The following is a 12771-nucleotide window of genomic DNA, read 5'->3' as shown; positions in this document are numbered from 1 at the left end:
TCCACACTCAACGTCAACAAAACAAAGGAGATGATTGTGGACTTCAGGAAACAGCAGAGGGAGCACCCCCCTATCCACATCGACGGACAGTAGTGGGAGAAGGTGGAAAGTTTTAAGTTCCTTGGTGTACACATCACGGAACAAACTGAATTGGTCCACCCACACAGACAGCGTTGTGAAGAAGGCGCAGGAGCGCCTCTTCAACCTCAGGAGGCTGAAGAAATTCGGCTTGTCACCAAAAGCACTCACAAACTTCACAGATGCACAATCGAGAGCATCCTGTCGGGCTGTATCACCGCCTGGTACGGCAACTGCTCCGCCCACAACCGTAAGGCTCCAGAGGGTAGTGAGGTCTGCACAACGCATCACCGGGGCAAACTACCTGCCCTCCAGGACACCTACACCACCCGATGTCACAGGAAGGCCATAAAGATCATCAAGGACAACAACCACCCAAGCCACTGCCTGTTCACCCCGCTATCATCCAGAAGGCGAGGTCAGTACAGGTGCATCAAAGCAGGGACCGAGAGACTGAAAAACAGCGTTCTATCTCAAGGCCATCAGACTGTTAAACAGCCACACTAACATTTAGTGGCCGCTGCCAACAACTGACTCAACTCCAGCCACTTTAATAATGGAATGATGGAAATTATGTAAAAATGTACCACTAGCCACTTTAAACAATGCCACTTAATATAATGTTTACATACCCTACATTACTCATCTCATATGTATATGTATATACTGTACTCTATATCATCTACTGCATCTTGCCATCTTTATGTAATACAGGTATCACTAGCCACTTTAAACTATGCCCTTTATGTTTACATACCCTACATTACTCATCTCATATGTATACACTGTACTCTATACCATCTACTGCATCTTGCCTATGCCGTTCTGTACCATCACTCATTCATATATCTTTATGTACATATTCTTTATCCTTTACACTTGTGTGTATAAGGTAGTAGTTGTGGAATTGTTAGGTTTAGATTACTGTGTTTTAGTTTCTGTTTGTAGGCTGGAAGCAACAAAATGGAGTCGTGGTCAGCTTTTCCGAAAGGAGGGCGGGGGAGGGCCTTATATGCGTCGCGGAAGTTAGTATAACAATGATCCAAGGTTTAACCAGCCCTGGTAGCACAATCGATATGCTGATAGAATTTAGGGAGTTTTGTTTTCAGATTAGCCTTGTTAAAATCCCCAGCTACGATGAATGCAGCCTCAGGGTGTGTGGTTTACAGTTTACAWARAGTCAGATMAAGTTCATTCAGGGMCATCGATGTGTCTGCTTGGGGGGGAATATATACGGCTGTGATTATAATCGAAGAGAATTCCCTTGGTAGATAATGCGGTCGACATTTGATTGTGAGGAAATCTAGAACAGGTGAACAGAATGACTTGACCTCCTGTATGTTGTTATGATCACACCACGTCTCGTTAATCATAAGGCATACACCCCCGCCCCTCTTCTTACCAGAAAGATGTTTGTTTCTGTCGGCGCGATGCGTGAAGAAACCAGCTGGCTGCACCGACTCCGTTAGCGTCTCTTGAGTGAGCCATGTTTCCGTGAAGCAGAGAACGTTACAATCTCTGATGTCTCTCTGAAATGTTACCCGTGCTCGGATTTCATCAACCTTATTGTCAAGAGACTGGACATTGGCGAGTAGTATGCTAGGGAGTGGAGCGCGATGTGCCCGTCTCCGAAGCCTGACCAGGAGACCGCCTCGTTTGCCCCTTTTACGGCGTCGCATAGGGTCGCCGGCTGGGATCAGATCCATTGTATTGGGTGGAAGGCAAAACACTGGATCCGCTTCGGGAAAGTCATATTCCTGGTTGTAACGATGGTGAGTTGACGTTGCTCTTATATTCAGTAGTTCCTCCCGACTGTATGTAATGAAACCTAAGATTACCTGGGGTACCAATGTAAGGAATAACACATAAAAAAACTAAATACTGCATATTTTCCTAGGAACGCGAAGCGAGGCGGCCATCTCGGTCGGCGCCGGAAGTTCTCCACACCTCATGAAGCTGGTTGAGAGAATGCCAAGAGTTTGCACAGCTGTCATCAAGGCAAAGTGTGGCTATTTGAAGAATCTGAAATATAACATACTTTTATTTGTTTAACACTTTTTGGGTTATTACATGATTCCATATGTGTTATTTCATAGTTTTGATGTCTTCACTATTATTATACAATGTAGAAAATAGTCAAAATAAAGAAAAACCCTTGAAGGTGTTCTAAAACGTTTTTTAAATAATTTTGCTCGTGCAGAATTGGGCAGATCATGATTGATCGTACATCCCAACACAGTAGGTGGCGTCATACACTTACACGATTGTTTGGGAACCTCCATTATATCATAGAAGAAGGAGTTAACGGGGCCTAGGACCCAGGAGCTGTGAGGGGCAGCATTGCCCCTACCCTACAAACACGTCCATAGACAAAAAAATAGGAGCTGTTCAGACACCTGGTTTGCTTTCTTGATCACTAGCGGAGCTAACGAAAACATTCAAATTTGCAATGGGACACTACAGTGGATGGATTGTTTCGGTGTTGATAAGGATTCAACATTTGACATCGCGTTGGGCGTAAATGGGGGGCACTGAGTACAACATTTGCAGGCGGACATCAGCGGCATGCATCTCTTTGGCAAAGAAAGTTTCGAGCGCAATGCAAATCTTTGACATTGACTGGTGTTTACACGTACAACCACCCGGTCTTGACTTGGAAGGCTACCGGAGAGATACGATGCTGTTTTAATTTTATAGTGGCCACGGTGTCGAAACTGTCTGTAAACGGAATGAAAATAAGCACAAGAGAGCGCGTCATGCTGAACTGTAACGAGTTATTGTTGTTGTTGTGTGTTGAAATTTGACGAAAGCACAGGACCTACCGAAGCAAACATTTCACGAGGAAACAATTGTAGACGTTGTTTAACAAACTTGATATGTGCATGAATGACAACTTACCTGCTTTGTTTGAAGAAATTGATACATTGTCTGAATAAGGATACAATGTGACTGCAATCTATAGCCTACTTTCCTGCCTAAAACTGAGCCATCCATCCGCCCTACAGTTCTCAATTGTCTGACGTTGTTTTGTTCAGTGAGAGAGCCATGGAAGAAGAGGGCGACCAAGTCGAAAATATCTCTGACGTCGAGCAATCCCACCATGAATCCGCCTCTGAAAACGGAGTCATGTTGGTTGTCAACCACAGTAACATTCAGCCCCCATTCAGCGTGGTGTTAGCCACATTGTTGTATTGTGCTGAGTTCGTCTGCGCAGCGGTGCTTTGCAACGTTTACCACAAGAGCGATGACGACATCTGGATGGGGTCAACCATCACCTTCATGTTGGTGCCCGCTGTATTGACTCAGTTGGCGCTGACATTCATTCATAGAGACTTAGGAAGAGACCGCCCCTTTGTTCTCTTCTTGCATCTACTACTCCTGGGCCCACTCATTAGGTAGGTATAGTACCACAAGTAATCACAGTGCTGAGTAGCTTCGGACCGCAACTAGGATGACTTGAAGCATAGTGCTCAGTTGTACTGTAATGTGAGTTGTCTACTGCCGCCCAGGCTTTCGTGGTACAGGCAGTAGAGCGCTCACCTCTGCACAGCAGAATCTTGCCCCCAATCAGCTGTCCGGCTACATTGGTGGGATCATTCCAATCTGGTGGTCTCGGGCAGGGTGTTGGGGAAGCGTACCTGTTGTCAGGTGGGACTGTGCGGGAAGATGCTTCTCGAAGGAGAGAGGGTAATGTGTAAAATGGCTTATATATGAGCGTTTTACTGCCTGACATAGTGTAGAACACTATACCCCCGCCTTACAAAAAATATTTCAGTTTTGACACTGTAGTAAAAGTGCAGTAACTGCAGTTGACTGTGGTGTTTTGGATGCAGTAATTAAACAATAACTGCAGTGTACTGCAAAATTACTGCAGTAAAAAAATACTTAATTTGGATGTAGTTTTTGCAACATACTGCACTCTGACAGCATATCTTTTTTTGTAAGTGCCATATAATTGGTTCATATAGTTGAGCCCTCACGAAACTACTTTATTTCCCGCTACAGTACTGCAGGCATACTAAGAAACGCTCTACAATGTTGACTCAGTTATCCTATAAATTAGGCAGTGTGTTTTCCTGCCTCTTCAAACCTGTTTGGCCAGATGTGAAGTGGGTCAGTGTTCAGATGGACCCTCTCATTTACACCTTTGTCAGTCATGTAGTCTACTGTAGATACAGCTGCTTCTTTGTGTCAACCCACTTCTAATTGGGTTTGAACTGTCACTGCCAAGTGACAAGTTATAAGGAGTGGGACCCCATTTGAGGTCAATGCCATTAGTATACAGAAATGTATGTGCATGTCTTAGTTTTGATCAGACACTTTTTATTTAATTTGTTTCACATATCTAATTGGCTGAAATTAGAGAACCTTATCTCTCATTTTGCTTTGGTGTGAAATGCCCACACTTTGAAGGCTTCCATTGCTGCTCAAACACTGAAAGTCCCCTCACTTAATTCTTTAAATACAAATCACTCTTAACTAGACCTGTTGAACAAACCGTGAGCCATTTGTCACTTGCAAAATAAAGTTAAAGGGGAGTCTTTGGTAGCTGTTTAGAAACTGGGCATGTCTTGAGTGACACTGTTGGTGAACTTTGGTTTGTCAACTGTACCTTGGATTTAACTCTTGAATTTTAGTCATATTTGATCCATTGTAGTAGAGCTGGACGATATGGGCAAAAATCCATATCATTGTGAATTGATGTGTTAATGATAAGTATATAACATTAATGTGCAAAGATTGTATTTATCTTTTAAATTACTAGTAGTTTGATGGTTGTAGCCATAAATTGTCACATTAACAATCACCCATATTAGCAATCTTATTTAATCTCAAACGTCATGTTTCTCTACTTATCGCAATAAACGATATCAGCAAAATGTCTGTGATAAGTGGTCGGTGTTGATAATTGTCGGTTTATCGTCCCAGCTCTACACTGTAGGCCTTGTAGATAGCTGAGGGTGTGGCCCTTTTAACACTGCAAGAAGTAGGCCTTTGGCATGTTGGCTTTAGCTCTGCGTGGCTTACCATTCCATATGGTGTACAATGGATAACATTACAGATAACAAAAGACCCAGAAAAGCAGAATAACAGTGTTTCCTATAATCCATTATTGTCGATCTGCATTGAATATTTTCCACAACAAAGAACTGCCTTGAATCTGTGAGGTGAATGTGATCCATTTAGTCAAGTGTGACTATCAGCCATGTGTGGAAGAAACCACTGTTTCAAGTATTCAAATTTCTAGTGGAGCCTCTGACTGGGATGTGGAAGCAGTGACCTGTGTCATATCCCTCCAGATTCTTCTAGAGTAGCAGATTTACTGCATGAAAACACACTGTCCAATGTTTTTAAAATTGTTAAATGTTTTAAAGATTTTCTATATCCTAAGATTAGAATACATCCCAGAATACCTTACTTTTACAGCGCATATCTCGTCAATTCAAAGGTCATTTTTGGCATGATCTCTTTGGCTGCACCCTTTATGGCCCCCATACTCAACTGGTGGACCGGACCCAGAATGGGGTCAATAAGGACCGCGGGTCCCGAGAGAAAAAAAAAAGAAAGAAAATATGACAAGGAAGATAATGTAATTTTTTTTACTTGGTTGTGCTTCGACCCATGGTATCATATAAACACACATAAGACATGGAAGAATGCATTGAGTTGCAGGAAATTAGCTTTAAAACTGCAACATTTTCTCCCAGCTAAAGGGGTGTGAACAGTTTGAGGTTACAAGGTTTGTTGCTATGTCGATAAATTACATTATCCGTCCGGACCTTTAATACTTAGGAAATTTSTGACCGGACCTCCTCAAATAGTACTTGAGCACCCCTGCTTTATGACAAATCAAGTGACTGACTAGCAGGCATTTGCCAAGCCAGCACATGACATGACATTGGCACACTGTTAACAGCCCTGCTCCCCCACTCCCTCACTGTAGCAGTGCTAACCAGTGAGAAGCAGCCCCTCAGTTTCCAGTAGAACCAGATCAAGGTTTCAAGGTTGTTGTGCTACAGCTACACAGTTCTATAATTATACTCTGGAGGTTGCCTTGTCTGGAGATGTGGTTCCCTTGGGCAGGAAGCTTCATATCATTAACTTCCTGCCTCAAACCCTATTTTATTTCTTAGTGGATGGTTAACTGTGTCAAACAGAGAGGCACTAGAYCAGGGGTCTCCAACCTTTTGTGGTATGAGAGCTACTTTAAAAAATGATCTTGCGAGCTACACTTTTTTTAATATAGTTTTCAAATAGGCACATTCTTCTGCTTGCGGTGTCTGATAGCCTACTTGGGATATTTGTTTGTCAGTTTGCGGTAGAACATGTGAAAATTGCATATACTTCAGAATTGTTTGGCGAGCTACTCCTAGGTGGGCTGCGAGGTACTGGTAACTCGCCATCGACCTGTTGGAGACCCCTGCACTAGAGAAACAGCTGTGCATTAGTTACAGTTACTCCCACTATCCCCTCTGAGCTTTGCGCTGATCTTGGGGCGGCAGGTAGCCTAGCGGTTAGAGTGTTGGGTCAGTAACCGAAAGGTCGCTAGTTTGAATACCTGAGCCGACAAGGTGAAAATAATCTCTGTGCCCTTGAGCAAGGCACTTAACCCTAATTTTCTCCAGGGGYGGGGTAGTACTATGGCTGACCCTGTAAAACAGCACATTTCACTGCACCTCTCCAGTGTATGTGACAATAACACTTTTTTTTCTTTTTTTATCAGCTGTGCACTTCCTGTGGAGTTTGGTGGATGATAAAATCACAGATCATTATCGGTGTTGACGCATTTCGATATAGCAGGTTTCTTAGCAACTCCGACCAAGGGTTGAAATGCTGCTGGCTGCACGGCTTGCTTTGCCTTGTAATAGGCAAGGACTCTACCTCCCAGGGTAGTGTTTTTCTTGTTACTCGCATATCTGTAAATTTAACACAAAGTACAGTTTCACTATATGAATGTGTCTTGCAATCTATATCTTAGATAATCTGTTGACAAGATGTTGTGAAACATGGCCAACTGGGAATCTCTGTGGTGTCAGGTTGGTTCCCTGCTTGAGTGGACCTTGTCACAGCTTKTCTCTGAGGGAATATATTCCTCCCCTGAGGCAGAAGTAGCTACATACTTAGCTGATAGCAATCTCCCTTTCCCAGCATGCAGCACTGAAACCATGTTTACAGACAATGAAGAAAGGTTGGCATCTGTATATCCTTAGCCCCAATGCATCTTGTGGGTGTTATGCCAAATCATGGTTGTTAACCAGAACGAGGTGAGAATCTCTGCTGTCTCTCAAGGAGCATGCTGAGAGGATTTCCTGATGATGAAACTACCCTTGTGGCTTTTTTTGATGAAAGACAACTGCAACGGTTGCTTGAACTGCAGCCCATGCCTTAAAGTGGCAATCAGCAGTTGGAACAATAACAAGCAATCTCACCGCCACTGTTTTGCTAAAAAGCTGAGGAATGAGGCTGAAGAAATGTAACCACTCAAATTCATAGACAGAGCTATGGATGCCAGGACTTGACCATCCATGATATAAAATTATAAAGCTATACAGTGTTTATTTACATTGGAGTTAAACAAGCTTATATTTGGGGTTCTGATGGGGTATGACAGTTGAACTAAGCTCATGAGGCATTTGTAAGTTATATTCTTCAAGAATCACTGGGTAGGCTACATATCATTCATTTTTATGTCCAAAAATGGATGAAGCTACTACAGATTTAAGTTAGTTCTATATTGCATGTGTGTTTTACTTTGTACTCTTTACAAGTACTGGTAGCCTAAGCAGAGAGCACAGTGATTTTTATGGCCAGGGAGTAATTACCCGGCAGTAGGCACTTTTTGCTTCACCTGATGGTACCATTTAGATGCTGCTGTGGACATCAGGCATATTGATTCTGTCAACCAACCTTTTCCCCAGCTGTGCTTTTTCCTCAAAGTGAAATACATTGGTTCTTAGTCATTCAGAACCTGAATTTCTGGCTGGACTGACAGCACGCATTCTTAGCTGCATTATGATGCCAAGCTTCCCTGGAAATCAATGAGAAAATCATAGTCTTGTGACCGCTACCACCTCCCATCTGTAGACCAGTCATAAAACTCTCAGACAGTTTTTTGCATAGGCTACCAGTAATACCACTGGAGAGATGAGGGGTGGCTTGTGCCCCTCCCTAAATGGCTGATGGCTGAATGTGGTGTCCTGTAGCAGCCCACAGCTGAGCTAGCAGGAAGAGAATCCTAGTAGCTAGCCTGTCTGTGTTCTCTCCCCTAAGCCCATGTCCAAAGTATATGTTTTGGTCTGAAAGACAAGACAAACACTGTGATTTACTTGGTTGAGTGTGAATACCTTAGACCAGGGTTCCCCAACTGGTGGCCCGTAGGCCAAATTTGGTTAGCGGGTGGTTTTATTTGGCCTCCCTAGTTTTCTGAACAAAAAATAGAAAATATTGTGTGGAATTTTCATTGTTGTAAAAAAAAAAAAACACCAGGAAATCAGCTCCAAGTGATTTTAATTTAAGAAATCTCTTACGAAGTATTCCCATGCATAATAGAGACACGACGTGATCGTATGCAAAGTTTGAAATTATGATGTTTTAGTCTAACATATCTGTTTGGGCTTCTTACAATCAATTTGCAGTCTACAAATCATTAGTAATTATGTTCTGGCCCCACCGACTATCCACTCAAGAAARAAACGGCCCGCGGCTGAATCTAGTTGCTGATCCCTGGCTTAGAAGTTATGTATTGCCTTGTAAACAGCTATCCACTGCACTGGTACTACTCAACATAAGCAGATTAAAGGAGTGCTAAACAACATGTTGGTGCTATCTGTGTGCGGTGTCAACGTCTTTCTGTCATTTACCTCTGTGAAGGGAACACACTTCTTAGGTTTCAGTACTGAATACACTGAGTGTACAAACCATTAGGAACACCTTCCTAATATTGAGTTGCAACTCATCCTTTTGCCCTCAGAACAGCCTCTATTTGTTGGGGCATGGACTACAAGGCGCCGAAGGCGTTCCACAGGAATGCTGGCCCATGTGGACTCCAAGGCTTCCCATAGTTGTGTGAAGTTGGCTGGATGTCTGGACCTACTACCACCATACCCTGTTCAAAGGCACTTTAAATATTTTGTCTTGCCCATTCACCCTCTGAATGGCACACATTTGACATACATAATCTGTCTCAATTKTCTCAAGGCTTAAAAATCTTTCTTTAACCGGTCTCCTCCCCTTCATCTACACTGATAGAAGTGGATCTAAAAAGTGACATCAATAAGGGATCATAGCTTTCTCCTGGATTCACCTGGTCAGTCTGTCATGGAAAGAGCAGGTGTTCCTAATGTTTTGTACATGCAGTGTCAAAGGCTGTCAGTTAATTTTTTGCCCTCTGGTGGAGCCATATAGCAATATTGCATTTTTTAAATATGAAGCTAAATGTAATATTTATTGATGAAAATATTGAATGATAATGCAAATCACGTGATTGTTTCTTTACTTTCAATCTTAGTTTTTTTTGTCAGCCTGTACTGCCCTCTGGTGGCTGTGGTATTACTCCATGCTCTCCTTTCCTCCTCAGGTGTTTCGAGGCTCTGGTGGTTTACTTCAAAGCGGGTAAAGAGGAGGAGCCCTATGTGACCATCTCCAGGAAGATCAAGCTGAAGAAGGACCAGGCCACGCCCATGGAGTGGGAGATCGGCCACTCGGAGCGCAAGCTGGCCACCCATCGGAACGCCTTCAAACGTACCGCCGTCATCCAGGCCTTCCTGGGATCCACCCCCCAGCTCACCCTGCAGCTGTACGCCAACATCCAGGAGAAGTACTTCCTCCCTATCAGACGTAAGAGTCCTCTTGATGGCATTCATGGTGAATGCTGTTGTTTTGGAGGGTCTAACGAGTGCTTTGTCTCTGTGTTCATTCCAGTGACTTTGATGGTCATCTGCCTCTTCTCCATCACCTACGGGGCCCTGGTGTGCAGCGTGTTGGCCATCAACATCCGCTACGACGACTACAAGGTGCGGCTGCGCCCAGCCGCCTACCTCTGCATGATCCTGTGGCGGGGCCTGGAGATCGCCACGCGCGTCACCTCCCTGGTGTTGTTCAGCTCCGCGCTCACCTATTGGGTGATCCTCGTGGGCCTGGGCAACCTGCTATTCTTCTTCCTGCAGCCCTGGGCCGAGTTTTGGGCTCGACGCGCCTCGCTGCCCGACAACGTGGAGAAGAACTTCAGCAAGCTGGGCACTACGGTGGTGCTGTCGCTGGTCACCTTCCTGTACGCCTGCATCAACGTCTTCTGCTGGTCGGCCGTGCAGCTAGACCTGGGCCACCGCGACCTCATCGAGATGAAGCAGCACTGGGGCCGCCTGGCCGCATACTACGGCGGACGCTTCCTGGAGAACAGCGCGCTCATCGCCCTCTGGTACTTCTACAAGTCAGACTTCTACTCGTACGTGTGCGCCCCGCTGCTGGTGGCCCAGCTGCTCATCTGCTACAGCCTGGCCGTGCTCTTCATGCTACTCTTCTACCAGTTCTGCCACCCGTGTCGGCGCCTCTTCAGGCACAATGTGCACGACTGCCTGGCCTGCGTCTGCTGCTGTCGGAGGGGTGTGGGGAGAGCGGGGGAGGGGCATCCCCACTCCTATTCCACCACTGCCACCATGGTGCTGGTACCGCTGGAGCCGCCAGACCTGCAACCCCCTGACCTCACCAGCCAGCTGGGGGAGCACGAGACGGCAATCGTTGAAGACACGGAGGCGGCTTGAGAAGGCCCCACATGGTGATTTGATGATATGGGGCCACTGCTTGGTGCAGCTACTGAACTAATGGCTATGTACACTCAGGACTGTTATACTGTGAGTGGTGCAGATTAGGAGATGGACAGAGCAGCTCATTCTGTACTGCGGTGCACAGAGGACAAGTTGGTCTCAAGTGGTTAGCTAAGCGCATTTCAAATTGGTGCCATGATTTTATCAATGCTTCTCGTTTTAGAATAACACGGGCACGCAGAGTCTTGGACTTTAAAAGATAAGCCATGATATAGACAATGTTACATCACTGTTGTTAAATGGGTTACTGACGAGTGCACCGTTTGTACTGAACATCTACTGTACAGGTAGAGAGACAGTGGGTCAAGGGAGTCCAAAGAATGTACTCTGTTAAGATATGCCGGTGTGATGCACAAAGGCAGCCTTGAGAGAGCAGCACAGGGTCAGATACAGTGGGGCCAGGTGTGTGGGAAGCATGCCAAGTGTCTCCGGCCCTAGAGGACTGACTTGCCCTTTAAACTGGGACTTCCCCTGCTTACGTTCTCGGGGGTTTACTTAATGAACAAACTCCAGATGTTGCATTAGGGCCCTTTTTCATCTGCACGCCCATATGTAAGATGGGGGGAAATAAAAGGTTAGATGAAATCCGAGCTACCTTCCTCATACCCCACTCCACCCACTGTAATGAATGGTTTGTATTATACTGAACAAAAATGTAAACGCAATGGGTTTACTGAGTTACAGTTCATATAAGGAAATCAGTCAATTTAACTAAATGAATTAGACTCTAATCTATGGATTTTACATGACTGGGCAGGGGCACAGCCATGGGTGGTCCTGGGAGGGCATAGGCCCACCCATTGGGAGCCAGTCCCAGCCAATCAGAATTTGTTTTTCTTCACAAAAGGGCTTTATTACAGACCAGATATACTCCTCAGTTTCGTCACTTGTCCTGGTGGCTGGTCTCAGATGATCCAGCAGGTGAAGAAGCCGAATGTGGAGGTCCTGGGCTGACGTGGTTCCACATGGTCTGTGGTTGTGAGGCCGGTTGGATGTACTGCCAAATTCTCTAAAATGACATTGGAGGTGGCTTATGGTAGAGAAATTAACATAAAATTCTCTGGCAACAGCTTTGGTAGACATTCCTGCAGTTAGCATGCCAATTGCACACTCCCTCAACTTGAGACATCTGTGGCATTGCGTTGTGACAACTGCACATTTTAGAGGCCGTTTGTCTCCAGCACAAGGTGCACCTGTGTTATGATCATGCTGTTTAATCAGCTTCTTGATATGCCACACCTGTCAGGTGGATGGATTATCTTGGCAAAGGAGAAATGCTCACTAACAGGGATGTAAACAAATCTGTGCACTTATTTTATGAGAAATATGGAACATTTCTCGGATCTTTTATTTCAGCTCATGAAACATGGGACCAATGCTTTACATGTTGCGTTTATATATTTTTTCAGTGTAGTATCTGGCTGCTCAGTTTGCGCTTCTTTTTTTCCCTTTGCAAACACAGTGGTTAAAAGGCAAATTGAGTCTCAAGACAGTGATCATTTGAAGTGGGTTAAAGAGCCAATAGATCTTATGTAATCACACTGTCCTTGTAAATATATTGTAATTTAAATGCAATTCAGAACATATCTTTTTACTTTCAATGATGACTTAATATAAAGAACTTGATGCCTTATTGGTACCTTATGTCTGTAGCATTGAAGTGCATTTAATCCCTGCTTTTGTTTTGTATGGTCTATTTCAATAGTATGTTTAAGTGCATTATCTTTTGCATTGTTACTTGAATGTAAATTTGTTGAATAAAAAATGCTGTTATATATATCATATTTTGTCGTTAATTATTATAATAGTAGCCTATGGTATAGCTTTCCAAAAAAACGTATAGATAGGAAGGTAAACCTGAAAGGAAAGG

The 12771-nt window shown here is 44.3% G+C and overlaps 1 protein-coding gene across 1 annotated transcript; it reads left to right on the top strand.

The window, feature by feature from the left end:
- Positions 1 to 2384: 2384 nt before the first annotated feature.
- On the top strand, positions 2385 to 12683 carry LOC111967423 (endoplasmic reticulum membrane adapter protein XK-like). The gene is made up of 3 exons (XM_023992423.2): positions 2385 to 3473; positions 9656 to 9915; positions 10000 to 12683. The coding sequence occupies exons 1-3, from the start codon at positions 3124 to 3126 to the stop codon at positions 10836 to 10838; spliced, it is 1449 nt and encodes a 482-aa protein (XP_023848191.1). The 5' UTR covers positions 2385 to 3123; the 3' UTR covers positions 10839 to 12683.
- The last annotated feature ends 88 nt before the right edge of the window (positions 12684 to 12771 follow it).

The sequence above is a fragment of the Salvelinus sp. IW2-2015 genome, linkage group LG8, assembly GCF_002910315.2.
Source record: "Salvelinus sp. IW2-2015 linkage group LG8, ASM291031v2, whole genome shotgun sequence".
Classification (NCBI taxonomy): Eukaryota; Metazoa; Chordata; class Actinopteri; order Salmoniformes; family Salmonidae; genus Salvelinus; species Salvelinus sp. IW2-2015.
This window is presented reverse-complemented; position numbering and strand designations above follow the sequence as displayed.

What these genes read in the sequence shown, in the direction of transcription:
- LOC111967423 (XM_023992423.2), top strand. Translation starts at nt 3,124, where the DNA reads ATGGAAGAAGAGGGCGACCAAGTCGAAAATATCTCTGACGTCGAGCAA. An exon ending in CTCCTGGGCCCACTCATTAG is followed by an intron (nt 3,474 to 9,655) that starts GTAGGTATAGTA and finishes TTTCCTCCTCAG; the next exon opens with GTGTTTCGAGGCTCTGGTGG. An exon ending in GTACTTCCTCCCTATCAGAC is followed by an intron (nt 9,916 to 9,999) that starts GTAAGAGTCCTC and finishes TGTTCATTCCAG; the next exon opens with TGACTTTGATGGTCATCTGC.